Genomic DNA, 23,192 nt, shown 5'->3' on the forward strand with positions numbered 1-23,192 from the left:
ACAAGGAGGCCTGGCTCCAAGTTCCCAGATTTGTTCCTAATTTGCTGTTTCTAATTTGCATGTTTCCTTAACGCTTGGGTCTTAGTTCTCTCCTCTGTACACTGAAGGGAGTAACGGGGTAGAAACGAGGTGACTTCTGAAGACCCTTCTGGCTGTGAGGATCAGTAAGTTCAGGGAAGATGGTGTCTGCTCAGGCTATCTTCCCCAGCTCCGTTCCTGGCTGGCTGCACAGCCGCCAGGCCCCGAGCCCGGAAAGCAGACACATTCCCGTGATAACCCACGACACCCAAGCTTTGTCTTTGTGTATAATTCACACAGAGCTGCAGAGGCCCAAAGGACTCTCCCATCAGCCTAGGGAGAGGGGACGGAGAGGGGAGAGCGGGAAGGACAGAGCCCTTGGTGCACTCAGCAAACTTGAATGACTACCTACTGTGTGGAGCTGGCCTGAGCACAAGGTGCCCACACAGGGGGCTGGAGGGTATGGATGGCCGGGGGTGGGGGTGTGTGTGCTAGAACCCATTTGTCATTGAGCAACAGCTTTTGGCCAGGCTGGGTGAGTGACTGAAACCCAGCGGGTTGGTCAGACTGACTCAGGTAACTCCTTCTCACAGTGGAGGACTGCGCAGATAGGACATGCTGAGGTATGAAACACACGGGCACGCACAGAGGGAAGACACTAGTTTCAGAGGAAAAACGGCGAGGGGCATTTAATCTTAAAACTTAAGAGGTCTCAGAGACAAAGGCTTTGGAAGAAAGGTGTGGGCATTCCTGATGCTTTACTTTCCCCGGAAAATCACTGCACCATAATTTGTGAGTTTATTTCTTCCAACTAAGAAATAGAGGCAAGAAAGAGGGAGGAACCCGAAGTGAAGGGCTCTAGGATCCAGGGACCACCAGCCAGCTCCAGTTGGATTTCAGCAGTTGGGGCTGCCTGGGGTGTGCAAAGCTGCTGTGTGAGCAAAACGCTGCCGTGAAGACATGCCAGGCGGCTTCCAGGAAGCGGCTGTGTGTGCTGACACGCATGTGGACAGGCAGTCTGGCTGGCCACCTCTCAAGACTGGTGTTTCCTAGAGCTTTCCATTGGCAAATGCTGCCTCCTGGAACTGAGGGACAAAGGTTTTGAAATAAGCCCTGGTGGGAAAGAAGGGGAGAAAAAAAATTGTGGTTAGCACAAACAACTTGAAAAAAAGTGCAACTCGGAGCTTTCAAGCTAACTCAGAACAGTTGTTATTTATTGTTCATGCATCTTGGGCTGGATTTCCCTTCTCTGCTGAGGCAAAGCCCTTCGGATTTTTCCAAGGAGGTGCACGCAGTTCACTACTGTGATATCTCTCAGGAATATTCAAAGGGCCTGTACATGCGCCCTCCTATGAGATACCTGCACTCAGGTCCTGCTGCCTTTTTTCAGGACAAAGACAAGGGCCTGGTCCAAGCTACAAGACAGTGTGTGTGCAATTGAACCACACAGTCATTTAGAGATCTGAAGCATCAGGAAGGTTGCCTTTTCCACTCAGTTGGACCTTTGACTTCATAAAGACAGAGGGTCTGATAAGCTTTTTAACACATTCTATTTTTTTAGAGACAGGGCCTCACTCTGTGAGCCAGGCTGGAGGTCAGTGGTCCAACCATAGCGCACTGTAGCTTTGACCTCCTGGACGCAAGTGATCCTCCTGCCTCAGCCACCCAAGTAGTTAGGACTATAGGCGTGTGCTACCACGTCAGCAATTTTTTTTCACTTTTTTGTAGAGACAGGGTCTTGTTACATTACCCAGACTGGTCTCAAACTCCTGGCCTCAAGGGATCCTCCTGCCTCGGCCTCCCAAAGTGCTGGGATTATAGGCCTGAGCCACCACACCCAGCCCTAATAATTTCTAAATGATTCATGGTCTCCATTTATTTCCAAACGCATATGCAGTCTGGTCTACTGGAAAGAAGCTAGGCTGGGTGTTAAGAGAACCTTCCCAGTCAGCGGAAGAGGGGTGGCAGGACCGGAGGCAGCCCATTTGGCCTTTTTGGCATCTCGGTTTCTAATCTGTGGACACAGGGCCACGTTCTACCTCAGATGTGCACCCGCCGAGCCCACACTGTGTCAGGCACCGTACAAGGCATCAGGCGTGGCGGGGTGGCCCAGCCATGGGACCCGCCACGTGGGAGACTGCAGTGTGGAGGAGATGGACACATGGGTGACCCCACATCAGGGCACCAAGGGCAGTCCCGCGGGCCGCAGTCCGGGCAGCAGGGAAGGGGCAGCGGAGGGGCATTCCCAGCAGCAGCGTGCTGTCAGTTGAGAGGTGAGGGAGAAAAGGGAGGGGAGGAGAAGGGAGGGGCTGCAGAGGAAGGAGGTGGGCACCCGTGCTCCTGGTCACCAGGCTTGCCTTCTAGCCCCGCCCCACCGACACCCACACAATCACAGTGACACCTTACGTGTCCAGGAATCTCACCTCAGAGCAGTGGCGAGAACCAGGCAGGGCCACCAAGAGCTGTCACCCTCAGCACTGCAAAGGCTTCATCGCCTCACCCACAGGGAGCCTCCCACAGTCCATTTTATTTAGGATCTGGTCCTACTGAGCCTGGCTGTACTGGCTCCCAGCTCCCAGGAGATCAGAAGCAGCAAATCCGCAGTGGAGGAGCTAACCCAAGGGCAGGAGGCGGATTCACGGCAGCAGTGAGAAGAGAACAGAAAACTGCTCAGGAGCACGAGCACTCACCGGGGTTCCTGTGCCGCAGGGCAAAGAGCCCCACGCAATCCGACAGGCCCTGGAGTCGTCTCTGGAGCAGAGCAAATGCAGTGGCTGGTGCCACCAGCTGCCTGCCCCCTTCAAGTCAACTGCAGCCCTCTATCCAATCTGGCCTTGGAATGCTCTGGCTCTTTCTCAGTGCAGGCCTCCACCATGGCCTCTGCAGCACTGAAATGGCAGCTCCTCTCTCTGGAAGCTCCCTTTCCCTGTGACTTCTGTGACATGTGGTGCCACAGCTGTCCTGCCTCTCTCTACCTCTCCCTGACTCTCCTTCGGCACTCCCAGGCGCCATCGTCCTTGGGGTCATGCAGAGCAAGGTGGGAACTCCTGGGCCTGCAGCACCGCTAGCCCAGCCCTCCCTCCCCTCAAACTTCCAGTCCCACGTCTCCAACCACCTGTGGGACCCCCCACCTGTCACTCTGTAACTCACACCAGTGTTCCACATGGATGTTTTCATCACTTTCATGTATCTGAAAATGCTCTGACCAATTTGGTTTTCTGTAACAGAACCTTCAGTTTCCTTCTGAACCAGTTTCCATTCTCCCTAAACCCCTATGGCGAATTCATCCTCAAGGCTCCTGCCGCTAAGTCCCTCCATCCGTAGTGACTCCCATAGCTCCTGTCTTATCTTTTGATGGCACTGCTGCAGAAGCTGCTTCTCCCCTGGACATGAGGCCTCCTTTGACTTTGTTTGCAGCTACATTGATTCTCTTACAGTGGGAGTCTCTGTCCCTTTCCTGAGCAAGACCTTAACGTCCTCCAAATTCTCAGCCTGGCATTCAATGACTCTCACTATCTGGCTGCAAGTCATTAAGAGGACAATCTATTCTGTTCCTCTATCATGTTTTTTGAGATCATGCAACCCTTTGAGAAGCTAAGAAAGTTAAGGATCCTCTCCTCAGAGAAACTGCAGGTAAGACCTCCCCACACTGCAACTCGGGGATGTTACAGGCCCCCTAAGCCGGCCATGGTCCAGGATATGAGCCTTGGATCTACTCCCTCTCCCTTCTTCTCATCTGACTACCTGCTCTTCCTCACACATGCCATTTGCCACCTCTGGGCTTATTCATGCTCAGGACAAATACCCTTGCTTCCATCAAGTCTTCCCTGGTCCCCAGGAGGTCCTCTCCCTGCACGCTGTCCGTGCTTCTTCCGGGGCACTTGTCTCACACGCACAGGTCTTATCTGCCAGCCCCTGGAAAGCAGGAGCACATCCTGCTCCCAGTGACCACCAGGCCTGGCTCAGCGTAGAAAGCACTCGGTGATGGGCTGTGGCTTTAATGTAACTAATGATGGCCACCAGTTTGCAAGAAGCAGCTATAGTATGTCCATTACAAGCTGTTTAAGAAGGTGGGAGAGGTTGGGCGCAGTGGCTCATGCCTGTAATCCAGCACTTTGGGAGGCCGAGGCGGGTGGATCACCTGAGGTCAGGAGCTCAAGACCAGCCTGGCCAACATGGTGAAACCCCATCTCTACTAAAATTACAAAAATTAGCCAGGTGTGGTGGTGGGTGCTTGTAGTCCCAGCTACTTGGGAAGCTGAGGCTGGAGAATTGCTTGAACCCGGGAGGCAGAGGTTGGAGTGAGCCAAGGTCACGCCCATGCCATGGCACTCCAGCCTGGGCGGCAGAACGAGACTCTGTCTCACAAAAAAAGAAAAAAAAACAAAAAAAACGAAAAAGAAAAAAATGAAAAAAAGAAGGTGGGAGAGAGAGCAACCCCAGAAAGACAACAGGTACAGTATTTAGGTACTGAGGAAGAACACTTCAGTCCATTCTCAAATTTCAAACTTTGTCAACAGTAAGAAAGATAAAGCGCCCTCTTCCATCCACTTGTGATCAACACAGCCCCGAGCCAGCCAAACCGCCACCTCCTCCGGCACTGAGGACCTCATAGTCCTTATCCATTAACGGCACCATGCCACAGTCACCCTTAACGCAAAAGAGCTGTGATGTGGAAGAAAGAGCTCTAGACCTAGATGAGGCCGGGCAGGGCAGGAGAAGCCCTGGGCTCTGTTCTCTTACGAAGAGTAGGGGTGATAAGGCCACCTGATGCCACACTCGCATGGGACAATGTGTGGGAGGAGACAATCAACTGTTGGCTGCTACCCAGACGTGAGGGCCACTTATTCCTTCCATATGTTTCACCTGCTGCTATTTTCCCAGCACGTGGAAATGCGGCTAGAGAGAGTCTTGTGGCCCCACTTCTCCAGAGGGTCTGAGATCGACAGGCTGCCACCAACCTCTGCTGCATGGATTCTGTGACCTGATGTGCACTGCGGAGTCTGGCCCATCCCAGTATCACTTTCAGGGAGGGCCGAATGTGCCCCAAGTTAGAGGTGAGGACGCCAACTTCCCTGACCTTACAGCTACAAACATCAAGGGGAGAGGCTGCAGCTGAGCTGCTCTGTAGCCCCCACAGGTGCCGGATGAGCAGATGGTGCTGGAACCACTGCTGCCCTGGGTGCTGGCCTGAGCTGGGCAGGGGTCGGGTCCGGGGAGCTCTCCACCTACCTCCCCAGGCCCAGAGTCACACTGGGTCCCAAGGCAAGCCTCATCAGCTCAGATTTTCCTTGGAAACTACTAGGGGAAGGGGCTACAACACTGCAAGCTCCTTACACAAAAAGGTCTTGGCAAGAGGGAGCACATTTGAAAGGCAAGCTTTTCTCTTTTCAGAAAGTTCTAAAGTTTCCTGTTCTGTCCTGGGCTTTCCCTGCCAGGGCCAACTGCGTGCTGCCAAGGGGAAGCGTGGCGAGGGCTATTTAAAGGCATGATGCTACCAGCTGTTTTCAGTGAGTGCTTCTCAACTTGGATCCTCATTAAGTCAGTTAAGGGAGGGGGAGGAGAAGGAAAGGGAAAATGACAACTGGCTCCCACCCATTTATAGATTTTAAAAACACTGTTTTCACTTATTTCACTTTTTATCAGAGAAAATGGAGAGCTGCCCAGAGTACAGATTGCTAATGGCAAGAGGTATCTGTCATCTTTGAAAAACCTTCGACCCAGAGACAAAGTATGTAGTAAGCTTTAAAAGTGTAAGCGTGCTCTAGGGGATAGTGAGGTCTCCTTACCTCCCCATTAACTGGCCAAGTGGGGCCCACAGGAGAGGGCCCTGAGTGTCAAGCTCCTCACTGAATGCACACTGGAAGGGAATTTATTTTTAGATGGAATTAGAGCTCAATATGCCTGAGGGCAAAATGAGGTTCGGGCCCTCTTCACTGATCTCAGTCTCACCGCTCAGGGTTTCATAAAATTACAACTCAGTCCAACCCAGGAGTCTCAGTTAGGAGAAGAAAACGTAAGGACTGGGTAGGTTTTCCATGAATTCACAGCAGAAGTAGGGCTGGCCCAGGCTTCAGCCCACAGGCACGGCATGGTGGAGGCAACAGGGTCAGGAGTCAGGGGGTCTACTTTTGTGGGCCTAGGGCCCAGGGTAAATCTCTTCTGGACTTCAGCTCCCTCATCTACAAAGCAGAGTGCTGTTCACTGAGGGTCCTAAGGCTGGTGGGCTGTGGAAGGTGAGGGCAGCCTGTGCGGGGCGGGCTCTGGAGCCAGGCAGACTGGGCTCGAGGCCTGGCCACGCTCCTTACTCGTTGATGAGGGCAAGTGACTGCAGCTTTAGTTTCTTCATCTAAAAGGTGGGAAAACTGTGCCTATCTTAAAGGGTTCTTGTGAGAAGTGGATGAGATGGTCTGAGTAAGCATTTGGCATGGTATGTGGCATAAGAGATGATCAGTAAACATCAACCATTACCATGGGTACCCGCTGGGGCCAAAGGGAAGAGGCTCTGAGTCTGAGTCCGTGGAAACAGCCAGAAGAACGTGTGTGTGCAGAAGCAGGCAACCTGTGAGAGGTCTAGGGTCCTTGCCCTCAGTTCAGCCTTTCCCGAGGCTCCCTGGATCAGGTCCTCCCTCCTCACTGATCACACTGAGCTGGCAATCGCAGGCAGAGATGGCCAATCTCAGGCTTGGACACTCAGCCAAAGTCATGGGACACTGTGTGTCTTTTGCAATCCAGTCTAGAGCTGCTTGTGGCATCCTTGTGGCATCAAAGGACAAACTCTGCAGTCAGAGGCACCTCCAGCCCTTGCCTGTCTTCTGCCCCCCAAACCTGCCAGGTGTACTCCTTGTGTGTGGTGTGCGGATTTGGTCAGGGCTTGATCAGGGATGACGCTGCAGCTCTTCCTAGAGGGGTATTTAGGAATCACATGGCTCCAGCTGCCAAGAGCAGGGTGTTGGTTGGCCCGGTCCTCAAACAGCTCTCCTTCTGTCCGGGACAACATGCATCATAAAAGGAAGGCAGTGGGGGAAGTGGAAAGAGCACTGCACTAGGAGGCAGAGGACTCACAGCTCTAGCCCGGGCCCTGGCTCATTGTGTCATCCAGAACTGGGACTCCATTTCCTCACCTGTAACAGGATGCTTTCTACTTAATGATCTTATGACCACCCAGTTATGGTCTGAGATATCATCCATGTGATCTTGAGCAAGCCACTTAACCCTTTTGTGTCTTGATTCTTCACCTATTAACTTCAGACACTAGTACCTCTTCTCTTTTTTTTAAAAAAGTTCCAGGATCCACGTTCAGGACGTGTAGGTTTGTTACATACTAAAAGTGTGCCACGATGGTTTGCTGCGCCTCTCAACCCAGCACCTAGGTATTAAGCCCTGCAGGCATTAGCTATTTATCCTGAAGCTCTCCCTCCCACCCTGCCACCCACCAGCGGGCTCCAGTGTGTGATGTTCCCCTCCCTGTGTCCATGTGTTCTCATTGTTCAGCTCCCACTTATCAGTGAGAACATGTGTTTGGTTTTCTGTTCCTGTGTTAGTTTGCTGAGGATAATGGCTTCTAGCTCAAACCATGTCCCTGCAAAAGACATGATCTCATTCCTTTTTATGGCTGCATAGTATTCCATGGTGTATGTGTACCACATTTTCTGTACCCAGTCTATCATTGAAGAACTGGGTTGATTCCATGTCTTTGCTATTGTGAATAGTACTGCAATGAACATATGCATGCATGTATCTTTAAAAGAGAATGATTTATATTCCTTTGGACATATGCCCAGTAATGGGATTGCTGGGTCAAATGATATTTCTGGTTCTAGGTCTTTGAGGAATTGCCACACTGTCTTCCACAATGGCCAAACTAATTTACATTCCCACCAACAGTGTAAAAGCATTCATATTTCTCTACAGCCTTGCTGGCATCTGTTGTTTCTTGACTTTTTAATTGCCATTCTGCTTGGCATGAGATGGTATCTCATTGTGGTTTTGATTTGTGTTTCTCTAATGATCAGTGATGTTGATATTTTTTCATATGTTTCTTGGCTGCATAAATGTCTTCTTTCATGAAGTGTCTGTTCATGTCCTTTGCCCACTTTTTAATGGAGTTGTTTTTTTCCTATAAATTTAAGTTCCTTGTAGATTTGCATATTACACCTTTGTCAGATGGATAGATTGCAAAATTTTTCTCCCATTCTGTAGGTTGTCTGTTCATTTTGAAGACAGTTTCTTTTGCTGTGCAGAAGCTCTTTAGTTTAATTAGATCCCATTAGTCAATTTTTGCTTTTGTTGCAATTGCTTTTGATGTTTTTGTCATGAAGTCTTTGCCCATGCCTATTTCCTGAGTGGTATTGCCTAGATTTTCTTCTAGGATTTTTATAGTTTTGGGTTTTATAGTTAAGTCTTTAATCCATCTTGAGTTAATTTTTGTATAAGGTGTAAGGAAGGGGTCCAGTTTCAATTTTCCGCATATGGCTAACCAGTTTTCCCAGCACCATTTATTAAATAGGGAATCCTTTCCCCATTGCTTGTTTTTGTCATGTTTGTCGAAAATCAGATGGTTGTAAATGTGCAGTCTTATTTCTGAGATCTCCATTCTGTTCCATTGGTTTATGTGTCTGTTTTTGTACCGGTACCATGTTGTTTTGGTTACTGTAGTATAGTTTGAAGTTAGGTAGCGTGATGCTACTTTGTTCTTTTTGCTTAGGATTGTCTTGGCTATATGGGCTCTTTTTTAGTTCCACATGAATTTTAATGTAGTCTTTTTAAAATTCTGTGAAGAATGTCAATGGTAGCTTAATGGGAAAAAGCATTGAATCTATAAATTGCTTTGGGCAGTATGGCTATTTTCGTGATATTGATTCTTCCTATCCATGAGGTTGGAATGTTTTTCCATTTGTTTGTGTCCTCTCTGACTTCCTTGAGCAGTAGTTTGTAGTTCTCCTTGAAGAGGTCCTTCACACACCTTGTAAGTTGTATTCCTAGGTATTTCATTCTCTTTGTAGCAACTGTGAATGGCAGTTCATTCATGATTTGGCTCTCTGCTTGTCTACTGTTGGTGTATAAGAATGCTTGTGATTTTTGCACATTGATTTTGTATCCTGAGATTTTGCTGAAGTTGCTTATCAGCTTAAGAAGCTTTTGGGCTGAGACAATGGGGTTTTCTAGATATAAAATCATGGCATCTGCAAACAGAGACCGTTTGACTTACTCTCTTCCTATTGAATAACCTTTATTTCTTCCTTTTGCCTTATTTCTCTGGCCAGAACTTCCAATACTATGTTGAATAGGAGTGGTGAGGGAGGGCATCCTTGCCTTGTGCTGGGAAGGCTTCCAGCTTTTGCCTGTTCAGTATGATATTGGCTGTGGGTTTGTCATAAATGGCTCTTATTATTTTGAGGTATGTTCCATCAATACCTAGTTTATTGAGAGTTTTTAACATGAAGGGATGTTGAATTTTATTGAAGGCCTTTTCTGCATCTATTGAGATAATCATGTGGTTTTTGTCTTTAGTTCTATTTATGTGATGAATTACGTTTATTGATTTGCATATGTTGAACCAGCCTTGCATCCTGGGGATGAAGCCGACTTGATTGTGGCGGATAAGGTTTTTGATGTGCTGCTGGATTCAGTTTGCCAGTATTTTATTGAGGATTTTTGCACTGATGTTCATCAGGGGTACTGGCCTGAAGTTTTCTTTTTTTGTTGTATCTGCCAGGTTTTGGTATCAGGACAATGCTGCCCTCATAAAATGAGTTACGGAAAAGTCCCTCCTTTTCAATTGTTTGGAATAGTTTCAGAAGAAACGGTACCAGCTCCTCTTGGTACCTCTGGTAGAATTCAGCTGTAAATCCATCTGGTCCTGGGCTTTTTTTGGTTTGTAGGCTATTTATTACTGCCTCAATTTCAGAACTTGTTATTGGTCTATTCAGGGATTTGACTTCTTCCTGGTTCAGTCTTGGGAGGGGGTGTGTGTCCAGGAATTTATTCATTTCATCTAGATTTTCTAGCTTATTTGCACAGAGGTGTTTACAGTATACTCTGATGGTTGGTTGTATTTCTGTGGGGTCAGTGGTGATAGCCCCTTTATCATTTTTTATTGACTAGCACCTCTTTTCAGGGAGGTTGTGAGGAGAATGGAAATACGTATCAAGTACCAAGTCCAGGGCCTGATACAAGGCAAGTTTCAGTAGGAGGTGGTAATGCTGTAAAGGTGGTGGGAGCAGTTGGGTTATTATTGGACAGCTTTTATCTGCATAGGATAGTTTTTATCTGCAGTGTTTTATACAAATGGGGCAGGGTTAGTGAACACTGCAGAGCCCCAAGCAAAAAGTGCCATAGACAGTTTTGTGGGGGACATGAAGGCCTGTTCCTCTCGGCCACCCCTCTGCCCTCTGGCTCAGGAAGCATTAAGTAATCAGGGGGTAATGCCTGGAAAATGACATAACAGTTGGCTTCTAGAGAAGGGGTCTAGGAAGACGGAAGAAAGTGAAGACAGGGAGCCATCAGGGAAATGCTCAGAGGCCTTGGGGTTGAGGCCAATAGGAACTTTTGTTCAATGAAGTCTCATCAAAAGGGTTCTTTCCTACTGGAATTATAGTGCTCTATTGATTCAATAGATCTTTTCAAAAGAATAAAAATCCATAAAATAGACATCTGACAAACTGAATCAATATAGCTTTAAATAAATGAAAACAAAAACAGAATATACAATCCAAAGAGGTTGGGGACTCTGGGGGCAGGGAGAGAGCACCTAAGGCAGTTAAGCTTTGCACAGGTGATTCTTGCAACACTACCGGGTGTGGCAGGGGTCATGCTCCCCATTTTGCAGGTGAGAAAACAGAAGCTTAACAAGTGTAGTTAAGATGCCTGCCAATATCATCCAACCCCAGTGCCACTAGAGCCCAGCCCCGTGGATGAGACCCTGTGGTCTTGTTGCTGTTAGCCTCCTTTACTTGGAACTTTTTATTTTGCAAGAGCCTAACAGTTGCCTTCTTCCAAAACAGGACTTGAATTCTGGAATTCAAAAATGCTTTTCTCTGGGTAATTGTAAGATGAGCCTCATGATGTTTGCTAGAGTCAGGCCAATGTGGTGGTAGGGTGGGGTGTGGCAGGAGAAGTGGTTCAGGGACACAGCCCTCACTGTCAGGAAATCAAGGGCATAAATCAAGTCAGAGGTCATTTTTGCAAATAGAGGCAAGTTCCAACATCTAAGGCTCATTGCTTTTTCCAGTTTTCTTCTGCAGCTGTGACTTCAACTGGCACATGTTTTTAATCAGTCATATGAAAACCGATTGTGGTCTGAAAATCAAAGCAGTCCTGTAAATAGTGTAAGACAAGTCCTGCTAATCATGCCTCGTGGTCTTGCCTTGTCCTTATTGTCCTGAACCGCCACTGTAAATTCTGACTCACTTGGGGTTACTCGCCTCGTGTCAAAGGGCCTCGTGTCAAAGGGTCATCCTCACAACAGGCTGGCTACAAAGAGACCTGCTTCTGTTTCAATGCCCTTACCCCCTAACCCTCCAAAGGCCCCTGTGACAACTGCCATCCAACTGGGTGCCTTGGTGAGTGAGTGACTGGCACGATGGGAGCTTGTTTTGTAATTATGCCCGGGGCGATGGCAGCCTGGCTCTCGGGTGTGGGCTTTAGGAACAAACAAGTGCTTGTAAATGGCTCACCTACACAGTCAATCTTGCTAAATGCGCCAACCCCTGAGCATGCCTGGTTTGTTTTCAGGGGGTCTAAGCTTGCAAAACAAGGAAATTAACAAACTTGAGATGCAAAGGCTTGATATTGCAGCGAGAACACAGTATCACATGCTCACAGCTTCAGGCAGAGGCCCTTGCCCTCAGCTGGAATCAATCTCCCCTCTACTCGATTCCACAGCACGCTGGGCCTCCAACCTCGGGCTGAGCTATGTCTGCCTTGTGTTTGAGATGTTTAGATTGGTGTCTAGACTACAATTTATACAGCTCGGCTTCCTCGCCTGCGAGAAGGCTGACTGTGGTCTCAGTATGTGTTGAATTAAATCAAATGCCGTTTTAGGAGGACTTCAACAACAACTGACTGAAATCCATTTCTAGACATCAAAGTATTGGGATGGATTCTGGTTCCTGCTAAATCACAGGGTATTTTTAAATACTTACCAAAGTGATCAAAATTACTGAGCAGTTCTCTCTCCCTCTGAGGCCCTCCAAGGAGGCCCTCTGGAGCTTGGCCCGTTCCTCTGGGGCTGGAGCAGCTTGCAGCCAGTTTTTGCAACTGCAAAGGCCAGGACTTGCTCCCACGGGCTGCAGGCATCTCTGCTCCCTTGGCATCCCCTGGTGCAGCAGATGAGAAGGAGGAGGAGAAGGGAGGGCCAGCTGGCTAAATGGAGGGAGGGACAGGGTAGTCCTCATGGGCTCCTGAGCCTCCGCCGGCCATGGGACCAGCTTCCTTCTCTGGTGTTCATCGCAGATGTGTGCACACATCTACACATACCAACTATTCTCTCACACCCTGGGAGAAGCTCTGTGAGGGCAAGGCCCATGGGTCATATTCATCCATCTTTGCATCCCCAGCCTGGAATATAGTGTCCAACACACACCAGCTCAATAAATATTTCTCAAATGCAAGCATTTAGCTTACTTAAGATATACTTTAGAATGACAGAACGTTGTAATAGAAGGAAAAAGGAAACCACCGAGGTCAAACATTACAGGGAAGGGGAAGGGGAGACTAAGGGCGGGAGGTTAGGATGGTTCCTGTGGCACTGCATATCCTAATGATACGTTAGCATAAGTCATCCCTGTAAGTGCCTAGAGGGCAGAATTTGGGGATGGTTCACCCTTAGTGCCCTTGGTGCTTACCTTGTCAGAAGCTCCTAGCAGGTGAATGTCAATTTGGTGCTAAATGAATGCCTGTTTGCCCAGGGGGTTGACCTGAGGCCCCAGAGCTAGTAGGAGGAGTGTGAGCCAGTCCTCTCCATCCCCCTCCCTCTCGGACTGCCGTGCCCATCATAACCTGCTTGATGAGAGGCAGGAATGGCTGTGTGGCACTGAGAAAGGCTGGGAGGATGGGTGCACCTGGCTGGGCCGGGGCTGGGAACGAGGCCAGGTGGTGGGTGTGGGGGGCTAAGGAATGCGCTGCTGCCTGGGGCCTGGGAACCCAGAGAAGAGCCCCAGCCCTGGATTTATCTTGTCTCCCCATCTGCACCTGCCTGGTATGCCCAGATAGTGAGTCCTCTGCTCACTCTGCCCAGGGCTGTAGGAGCAGGCACTCAGCACAGGCCATGATGTGCTGATGGCCACGTGGCTGCCTGGGGTGGGGTGCAGGGAGCTCGCCACAGTCCCAGCCAGGAGGAGGGCTACTCACGCAGCTCACCTGCGGGGAGAAGTGGGCCACCTGTCCGATGGTGGTGAGTCACCACCAAGGTCACAGATTACCCTCCACTTCTTAGTCATCGAAAGGTGAAAAACCAAAGGGTGGCCCTCAAAGAGGAAGTGCCCAGGGACCCAGCAGAGCTGACCCTGGAATGTGGGTCCAGGCCCCAAGTCACACCCCAGCTGCGACAGTGCTCCGAGGTTTGTGCGCGGCACGGCCAGGCATCAGCCTCCACAGCAAAGTACCAGACTCCCAAAGGAAGGCCTGAGGAACACTTAGGAGACCAACTCCTTGGGGCCGCTAACCTTCCCTCCCCTGACGCTCTCTAGGGCTTTGAAGTGTTATTTGCCTGGTTATAAGTTCAGTTTCTTTCACCAGATCTCAGCATCCAGAGGCCAGAGCTCATGGCTTCCACAGGTGCTCAGTCTCTGCATGCTGGCTTTTGGGCACAGATTTTGGTCACCCAGCACTCTGGGACATTCACCCCCCTGGCTGGGTGTTTGAGGATGTGGGGGAGGGGCAGCAAGATGGCCATGGTCCCTCCTCTCTTCACCCTCATCCCCCTGACAGGTAAAATCACACCCCCAGACACCTGGCTCTCTGGGCTTCAGACAGAAAAGCAGCAATTCCCAAAGAAGAAAGTACTCAATGGGAGAGGGTGTCCAAACTCCACTCCCTGCTGGGGTACAGTGGCCTTCTAGAGACAGTGGCCTTTGGTAACAAGAGTAATCCTCACAGCAGGAACTTCAGGTGGGCTCTGCTGGGGTAGGGTGTGGGGAAGTTCCATGCAGGCTGGCAGGGAGCAGAATGTCTGGCTGGAGGGGCCTTAGGAGTCTTCTGCAATCATGCAGTAGAGAGGCTGGGGAGAAGCACAGGAGGAGGAGATGCACTTGCTCTGGCTGGGCCGCAGGGCTCACTCCACACTGCACCAGCACGGGCCCTGCACGTGCTGACAGCAGGTAGCTCTGTGGCCCCAGGCTCCAGGTACAGAGAGGGAGGGAGGGAAGGAAAGGAAGGGCATATATGCAACCTGGATGAATGATACCCACACGTGGTGTAAAGTACGCTTGTTCAAACAGTGGGTTGCAAAATCCATTTCGTGGGTTCTGAGCAGCATTAAAATAAAGTGAAATAAAATCAGGGTGCACTGTATGTGGCACTTTTGTTTTAGTTATATATACTGGATTCAAATGTAAAATATCTTGTGGATTGTGGTTAAAAAAAAAAAGGCTGGAAGCCATGAGTATAAGGAAAGGGAGGCAACTACTACATGCCAGATATCATGCTACTTGTTTTCATGTATATTATTTTATATTTACTCCTTCTAACAGGCCTACTACCAGGCAGGTGATTCTATTTTTGCCAAAAATAAATCTATGACCAGAGATGGAAAGTAAGTTTTCTTTTCTTTTTTGAGATTAAGGTCTCTCTCTCTGCACTCTGTCACCCAGGCTGGAGTGTGGTGGTGCGATATTGGCTCACTGCAGCCTCGACCTCCAAGGCTCAAGTGATCCTCCTGCCTCAGCCTCCCGAGTAGCTAGGACTATAGGAGTGCACCACCATGCCCAGCTAATTAATTTTTTTTTTTTTTTTTTCAGAGATGGGGTTTCACTATGTTACGGGTCTCACTATGTTGCCTAGGCTGGTCTCAAACTCCTGAGCTCAAGTGATCCTCCTGCCTTAGCCTTCCAAAGTTCTGAAATTATAGGTGTGAGCCACCATGCCTGCCCCAAAGTAACTTTTCTAAGATCACACAGCTAATAGGTGGCAATGCTAGTTAGGAATCCAGAGCTGTTTGACTTCAAAGGGCACATTCTTCCCATGCCACCATGATTTCCAGTGGAAAGTGTACTGTCCACTGAGTCGGGAGCTTTGGGTTCTGTCCCTGGCTCTGCCGTATAATGGTGAATAACTGCTGTTTTCTCATCTATGCAGTAAGGGAGTAAGATAAATAATTTCTAAAATTTTTTGATTTCATCCACTCTCCCATCCCAAACCTTATTGTGGCAGTATTTTAGTCTCCCCCTTTAAACCTTTCCTAGAGCTGCCAACAGCTCAGTAATGAATTTCGAGGGCTACTTACTGCCAAGCCCCATTGCACCTACATTTGTTCTACAAAACCCCCTAAATGGCCCTATCTCTGGTAGCTCTGTGTGTCTGCAGGTATTGACTGGTGCTGTTAGCTCTTATCTAGGGACCTGCATTGTGTAGCTTTTCAGCAGAATTATGACTGTGATGACAAGAGACCAAAGGGATGACCTCGACCTCCCTCTCACGGGCCCATGTGGTTCTTGGAAGGGCTGGGGCATCCTAATGAAGAATGAAGGCTACTCTGAGTGTCTGGGGAAGGAAAAGAAGTGCAAGAAGCAGAGTACATGCAGTCCACCCAGGTGACATGTGAGGGACCACAAATGTTCTCCAAATAATGAGCCCCAGAAGAGCAAAGGAAGCCCAGAAGGTTCCTGTAACATAAAGATCATCTTAAAACTCCCTAGGGTTGATGAGGAGTAGTATCTCTGTGAAGTGCTGTCACAGGGGAGGTGTCACAATCCCGCACAGTCAAACTGCGGACTTGGCACGGGGAGCTTGAGCTGTGATTCCAGCTCTGCTTTTCTCTGCTATGCCACTTTGGAGAAGCCACTTCACCTCCCTGTACCCCAGGGATGCCTCATCTGCAAAGTGAGGGGATGGTTCCTGAGGTCACTGCTCGGTCTAATATACTATTATCCATTACTATTATTTCTGCTTTGGTATTAATCCAACCACTTTAGCCAGAGACAGTTTCTTAAGTGGAAGCAGTAATTTAACAAATGACCTCTCCCGGTGCTTTGCTGGAGGGGTTTCCCTCAAGAGCCTCCATAAGCATCATCAGAGGTGCTGCACAGGTCTGAGCCGTCTATCTCCCCTTTGTCTCCAGATCTGACTTAGGACCCCAAGAATGCTGGCCAATATCCATCCTGCTCATGTTCCTTCCACCCTTCAAATCAGCAGACAACTAAACATTCACACGTTCATGGGCCACTCCTGTGCTAGTCATGGGCTGGTTCCTGCAGGGCTAAGGGGCTGCATTTGGGCAGGGCCCTGGCCCTCCGGGCACACACAGCTTGACTCCCAGAGCAGAGAGAGCTGCATGCTAACCCTGGATGAGAGTGGGGAGCTCTGCTTTCACAGCCACAGGCTGAGCCCTCCCTGGCCTGCCCCTTCTTACTGCTATTGCTTTGGAAGAACAGGAGCAAACTTCCTGCCTTGGGCTGGCTTTCTTTTCTGCTCAGAGCTATGTGGGGGCATTATCTAGCAGGCCAGACGTCTAGCCCCTTTAATGACAATAATGATAATTTACATTTATACAAGGCCTTTCATTGGGGGATTTTAATTGCATCGCAAACAATAATTAATTCCCCTTAGCGAGGCTGGCAGCCAGCTAAGCAGGAGCCCCTTTACTCTGCAGGTCAGGGGTGCTTTCCTGGGCCTGCAACATGCTGGGGGTCTCCCACCTACCTGACACCTCCCCACCCTCAAGGCCTGGCCTAAGCATCGGGGCCTGGGGCCGCCAACTACAGTCCATGACTGTTTGTCCTGCCCCTGAAGCTCCACAACATCAAGTGTTGAGCCACTCATTTGGTGCTAACCAGAGAACCTTGCTATTGGGCGAGACTCAGGATCTTGTCCAAGGCAGTAGCACTCCTCGGGGGTGATCCTCGGCCGCTGCCAGAACACCTTTCATGATAGAGAGCGCGCTGCTTAAAGGCGCCTCTGAGAGTTACAGGGTTCATCTCTCTCCGGAACTGGAATCTATCCCCTCGAAACTTCTGCCCATGGGTGCCAGCTCTGCTCTCTGGAATGAAGCAATCCTACATAACTGTCTGGGGTTGCTGGTTGAAGTTTCTGGTACGTAAGTTGTCTACTTCTGTGGTCACCCTTGGGCGGAGCTTGGTGGCTTATACTTCACTGAAGTTCAGGGACACTTGTCAACTGAGTGGTAGGGGCAGCCGGAAGCTCCATCACTGGGGAGTGCCGAGCTTTCAATGCAGCACTTCAGACTACTCTGCCCCAGTCTCAGTGGTATAAACACTGGAGGCTTCTGAGTTCATTTCACTGGGGCTGCACCTCAGTGACACCGAAGTACCCTCATTTTCTGTTGAATGACTGAATGAACAGCCTTCCTTCCTAAGGATCTATTATTCTTAAGTTCATGCAACCACTGTCAATTGCAGGGACTGGTTTTTGGAGACCAAGTCAGACAATAATCCATTTAGTTTTTTTCTTTTTCTAAACCCACTTTATCAGAATAAATATTTGGTGCTAAACTTGAGAAATGGAAGCATCAATGCTGAGCTGGGAACTGACCCAGGGCAAGGAACTCCACAATCCTCCTCCTCTCCAAGGAGTGAGAGGCAAGGGTGGGGCAGAGGGGCAAATGAAATCCTTTGCTAAGTTTATTTTTAAAAAGCTAGATCTTCTGGGGAAACCAACACTCCCTAGAGTGATTTCTGGGTCCCTGCTGGTTTGCTTTTTGCCTGAAAAGACACCGGCCGTCCCTCTGCCGAGAGCACATTGTTTGGGTGAGATTTTTCTCACAGTGGCTTACCATGGAAGGAATTTCGAGCATGCATTAAAGGCTGTTGTTTTCCTAAAACCTGCGCAGTATGAACAAGAGGTTTGGCTAGTGGTGACACGGCCTCATTCTGCTTAGATTTCACACGATTCCTATCTGCCTAGAATTGGAGTGAGCATTTTTGGCTTGGGTTTGGCCTGGATTGTAGATCTGGGGGATGCTTGGGAAAAGAAACATGGGTTAGAGACGGAGCCTCCTGGTGTCATTCTGTGGCAAGGAGAACACGTGGCAATCATTCCCTATCTGATTAAGTGGGAAGAACGTGGATTTTGGAGTAAGAGAAAACTGAATTCAAATGTGGATCTATTACTTACTAGCTGTGTGTCTGGAAAAGTCCCCGAGTCTCTGTTTCTCTCCAGTGACCCCACAGTAGTTGTTATGAGGCAACAGTGTCAGGCACATGGTAAGAACTCAAGCCTTGGTTTCCTTCCTGCCCAGCCCTCCACTGCCATCACATAGCTACAGACACACACACACTGAGGACCTCCTGTTTCATGTTAACTCATCAAACAGTTACTGAACAGCTCTTATTAACAAGGGCCTGGATCTCCTGGGGACACTGTCCAACTAGTGTCTGGTACCAACAGGTATGTATGCAAAGTGAATTAACTAACTTGATACTTGCTATTTTATAGTTTATAATGTGCTTTCAAAATAATCTCATTTTAATCCAAGCAACAATCATGTGTATGAAATCGATCCCATTACTCTACTCCCCCTATATACATGAAGGAACAGGCTTGGAAAGGAGTAACTTGCCCAAGGCCAGGCACATGATAAAGGCAGAACAGGACTTGGAAGCTGCAAGCCTGTGTTCTGAAGACAGCACACTGCTAGCCCTGGAGGGTGTTCCTGCCTTCTGCAGCCACTGAGGGCTAAGGCTGAGGAGGAAGGGCACGGCTCTGGGCGCACCCAGGTTCCACTAGAAGGCACCCCACTGAGTGACGCTGCCAACCTATGCCTGGCCACAGCAGGCTGCAGCTAAATGTGAGGCCATCACCGTGGGCCCGGCGACGTGGAGTAGTAAGTTTCTGAAATTGGAGACTTTGGCCAGCAGTCAAGTTTCTTTCTCTCAGGCCCTGGGCTCCGGTCCTGCCCTGATGTGCACAGATGTTTCCAGGTTGACTTCACTGGGCTCCCACTGCGCTTCTCAGTGTGCGTGACTGCACTGATATGCAGGTACTGTCCTTTACCTTCCCATCACATCCTTCTAGGTCACAGAGAAGAAGTGCTATGGGCACCGGACTCTAACTGTTCCTTAGCAGGGTGCCCTGCACATGTCAGGGGCTCACAACAGGGACGAACTGCATTCTTTCTTGTTCCCAGTAGGCTCTTAAAACCAAGTAATGGGACAGGAAGCAGATGTTGGTCCTGGGTTGCTGTCAGCTCACTGCCTCTTTCTTCCCACTCCTCTAGCCTCTGAGCTGCTGGGAACCGCTGATAGATGCAGAATTGAAAGGGTAGGACAGGAGTCTTTCAAAGTTTGCCCATATGGCTGGCCCAAATACAGTTTCCAGCATGAACTGAGTGGTGGAAATCAGATCTGACCACAATGCTGCAGCACCCACAGAGTTCATCAGTCTTCTTCAAGCCATTCTGACAATACTCCCTGCCAAGGGTGGGTGTCCCGAGGAATGCTGTCACTGCGCACACTGCGCAGCGGGGAACCCAGTGTCTCGGGGATGAGGTCAGTTCCCCCACCGTGAGCCTGTCTATTCTGGACCTCTGAGCACATTTCCCTGTGCTGCAAGTGTATTGCCTTTGAGGTTGAACCGTGTGGAAAATCATGTGCACTCCTTGAGCTGAGCTGAAGCTGGCAGGAGAAGCCAGGCCTTGGGCTCTCCTGCGTAAGCACCTGGCCTACAGCGGGGCCTATGGCATCTGCGGCCAGAGGACCAGCTCTCTGCTCGCAGCATGGGGCACCAATCCGTCAGCCCTGACTCCAGCCACACTTGCCTTGCAGTGCTGCTGAAGGGCACAGGGATGAAGAGGTGTGCTGGTGGCTAGCCTAGTCTGCTGTGTCCTCAAAGACCAAGGTCAAGCAGAGTTAACCTGTTGTTGCCCAGCTAGGCCCCTGAGGGGACCCCTCAGACTTCTAACATACCAGGTACAAGGGGCGCAGGGGGCTGTGCATTTTTGGAAGTGCAGCTTCTGCCCCGCACAAAGGCATCAGGCCAAGAGAGCAAGTGGGGGCTGAAACTGAGCCTGTGCTCTGCATGCTAAGCTGTGTGCTCACCCAGGGACAGAGGCTCAGATAGACAGCTACTTCTTTACCTAAAGCTAACTCCACCAGCCCAAAGTGGGGGCCTTTTCTTAGTTTGCACAGAGGTTCTTATTGGCCAAGGTGACCCTGAGAAGACCATTCAGTTCTGTGTGTTGGGTTCCCTATCACACATCTGGTGCACTAACATGGGTATTGGGAACTTCACTGGATGCAAATTCTATAAAGTAGAACCTTGTTTGGATGATTTTGCGGGAAGAAAGTGAAGATTTCTTCCTTCCTAATTTGCATTTTAAAAGGCATCTTCAGAACCCATTCTTGTTCTCCTGGCCACAGCCTACTGCACTACCCCACCGCTTACAGTTAATCTTTTCCATCCCATTGGAACGAAGGCAAACACAGACAGCCCAGGGGTGAGGTGGAGTTTGGGCAGCCCTACAGGTTCTCCAGGACAGCATTTGGCTCCCTTTCCTGCCGTGTTTATCAAGCAGAAGAATCAGCGTTCTCTTCCAGGCAAGTACAAATGGGTGTCCCACCTCAAACCATGCCACTGAATACAGTCAGACCTACACAGCTGGGATATCTTTTCTGCAAAACTGGTGGACACCATGCATAGCGGAGCCATTAGACCAATAAACAAATACAGACACACAGCAAAATAAACTGTAAAAATACAGCAAAATAAGCCCCGCCCTTTGTAAAGTTCAACAATCTCAAAGCATGCTTTGTTTTCTAACTACTACAGGATGGAGAGAGGCCCTTTCCAGTGAGCCCCTATCCAGGACCTCTTCCTAGTCAAGAATTGCCTCAAGTTCAAGAGCCACAGAATGCTGGATTTGAAAACCCTAGAGCTCATCTAGCTCAGGGATCAGCAAACTCTTCCTGTAAAGGACCAGATAATCAATATTTGCAGCTTCGCAGGCCATACCTGTATTCTGTTGTAACAATTCAACTCTGGCCTTGGAGTGATAACAGCCAGAGATGATATGTAAATCAATGGGTGTGGCTGTGTTGCAATAAAACTTTATTTATAAAACCAGGCAGCTGGCTAGCTTTGCCCTCAGGCTGTTGTTTGCCCATCCATTATCTAGTCCAGCCCTTCCTCGTAGAGGAAAAGAGATGAGGTCACTCCTTCACAGTCACAGGGCCATTTGGAGGTCCACCCAAGACCAAGACCTGACTTTCAAGGCTTGGTGGGAGGAACAGAGATACTACTGCCAGCCTCAGAGCCACCAAGGCAGAGGTCAAAATGGCTGCTTGGATAACGAGAGATTGACTAACATGTCCAACTTCACCAGAGAGGACCAAAAAGCAGGTGGAAAATCACAAGTTAAAATCTATCCACAGATTAAATCTACAGGTTAAAATCAAATGGGACTGGAAAGACAACCTACATATCCAGCTGAGCCTGCAGAGATCTAACCATCGGTCACAGCCTGTAAGCGTATGCTGCTACTGTTCATTCATCAGTTAGACTCAGGCACAACCTTAAAATGTCTCTGGTGAAGAAAAGGCTGGGAAACAGGAACTGGAAAGTCACTGGCACTTGTCTGTGAACAATATGAGAAGAAAACAGCAAATTCATGTTTTCCAGTCAGCAGCTAGTCAAACCTCTAACAGTACGTAAGTGGTCAGAGAGGACAAGCCCTCTCATCCAGGGCTGAGAACAGGTTGTTTTGGCTGTCAAGCATTTTCAAAACAAGTTTTCTTGGTCTCATGACAGGTTGTGGCAAGAATAAGAAAATAAAAAGAGTGGAAGATCCCATGATCGCTGCCCTGGGCTTCCATGTGGGCTGGCCCTGCCTGCACAGTCAGGTTTGCCTTCAGTGTTCAGATAAAGCTGGTCTTAAGGTTAATACCACCTTGCCAGTGACACCATTGAACAAAGTGATTCCTCTAAGAACTCTCTGGCAGCCAGATAATTTTTCTAGTCTGGGAGGAATAGGTCAAAGTCACTCTTAAGCCCAAGGGTGCTATTCTGCTTGAACCTACGCCCCGCTTTGTTTTAATTTTTACCTCATGTTACGTGGATGAATTATTCCCCTGAAACCGAGGTGAAAAGCTATCTGCTCTGAATTGGATTTTTCCATCTCCACTGCAGGACGCTTGGTCAGGGTGGGGCAAAGAAAGCAGTGAGGAGGCACTAATGGGGACAGCCATGAGTAGGCTGGTAGAGAAAGTGCCATTGGCTCCTAGCAGCAGTGGTGCCGCTCGCTTTTAGGAGACGAGGGTCAAAGCATAAAGCTGAGCATGGCAGTGCCGGAGGACACGCAGCCAAGTGGGGGTCTGGGGGATACTCATCGGGTAATCTAGTGAAAATAACCAGAAATCAACCAACAAGGGTGCTGAGAATTCTCAGATCCCCTGAGCTATTATTGGAGAGCCCAAAGTAGTAGACAGACACCTAGACCTGAGTTCAGACTCAAAATCTGTGACCTTGGGCAGAATTCTCCCTTGTTTCATTTCTAAAGTGAAGCAGCTGGATTATCTTTCTAGCTCCGATATCATGATCCTGAGATTGCCAGGGCACAGGGCACTGAGTCGTTACCATCACGTGTGGATGGCTGTGTCAAGTCACTCACACACGTACCTCCCCACAAGGGACAACTCAAGTTCCCGCTGTGAGCGATGTTCCTGGAGGAAACCTGAAGAGGACGCTCTGCCCTGAGATGTGCTCGTATTCTATGAGACACGTTCTCAGACCACAAAGGCTGTCTTCATTCTACAGATTGTCTGTGGGAATGTTCTGAAGAAAGCAAAGAAAATCCCCCATAAAGTCTTTAAGTTGGAGGACGGAAAGGCTGATGCATGTTCTTGCCCAGACAGAGGGGGCTGAGGATATGTGAAGGCTGGGGCAAGACATTCTTCCTTGCTGCACCCCCACCCCACCCCCATTCCCACTAGCCGGTCCGGATCAGCTTAGATTGTGCCGTCTGACCCCAGCCAATGGGGACCGGACACAGTTGTAGGGACTGA

General features: G+C 49.3%; 1 protein-coding gene across 7 annotated transcripts in view; it reads right to left on the minus strand.

Moving 5' to 3' along the window:
* Positions 1–680: 680 nt before the first annotated feature.
* BRE (brain and reproductive organ-expressed (TNFRSF1A modulator)) overlaps positions 681–23,192 on the minus strand; it is a 512,734-nt gene continuing 490,222 nt past the window's right edge. For 4 of the 7 annotated variants that reach the window (XM_011972584.1, XM_011972587.1, XM_011972585.1 and 1 more), the window contains one exon: positions 681–1,131. In XM_011972584.1, coding sequence (XP_011827974.1) covers positions 1,068–1,131 — 64 coding nt within the window. In that variant the 3' untranslated portion in view covers positions 681–1,067. Of the gene's footprint in view, positions 1,132–12,164; positions 12,385–23,192 lie in introns of all 7 variants that reach the window. The other 3 variants (XM_011972582.1, XM_011972583.1, XM_011972586.1) reach the window with 3 other exon arrangements.

The sequence above is a fragment of the Mandrillus leucophaeus genome, unplaced genomic scaffold (assembly GCF_000951045.1).
Source record: "Mandrillus leucophaeus isolate KB7577 unplaced genomic scaffold, Mleu.le_1.0 Scaffold13, whole genome shotgun sequence".
Lineage (NCBI taxonomy): Eukaryota > Metazoa > Chordata > Mammalia > Primates > Cercopithecidae > Mandrillus > Mandrillus leucophaeus.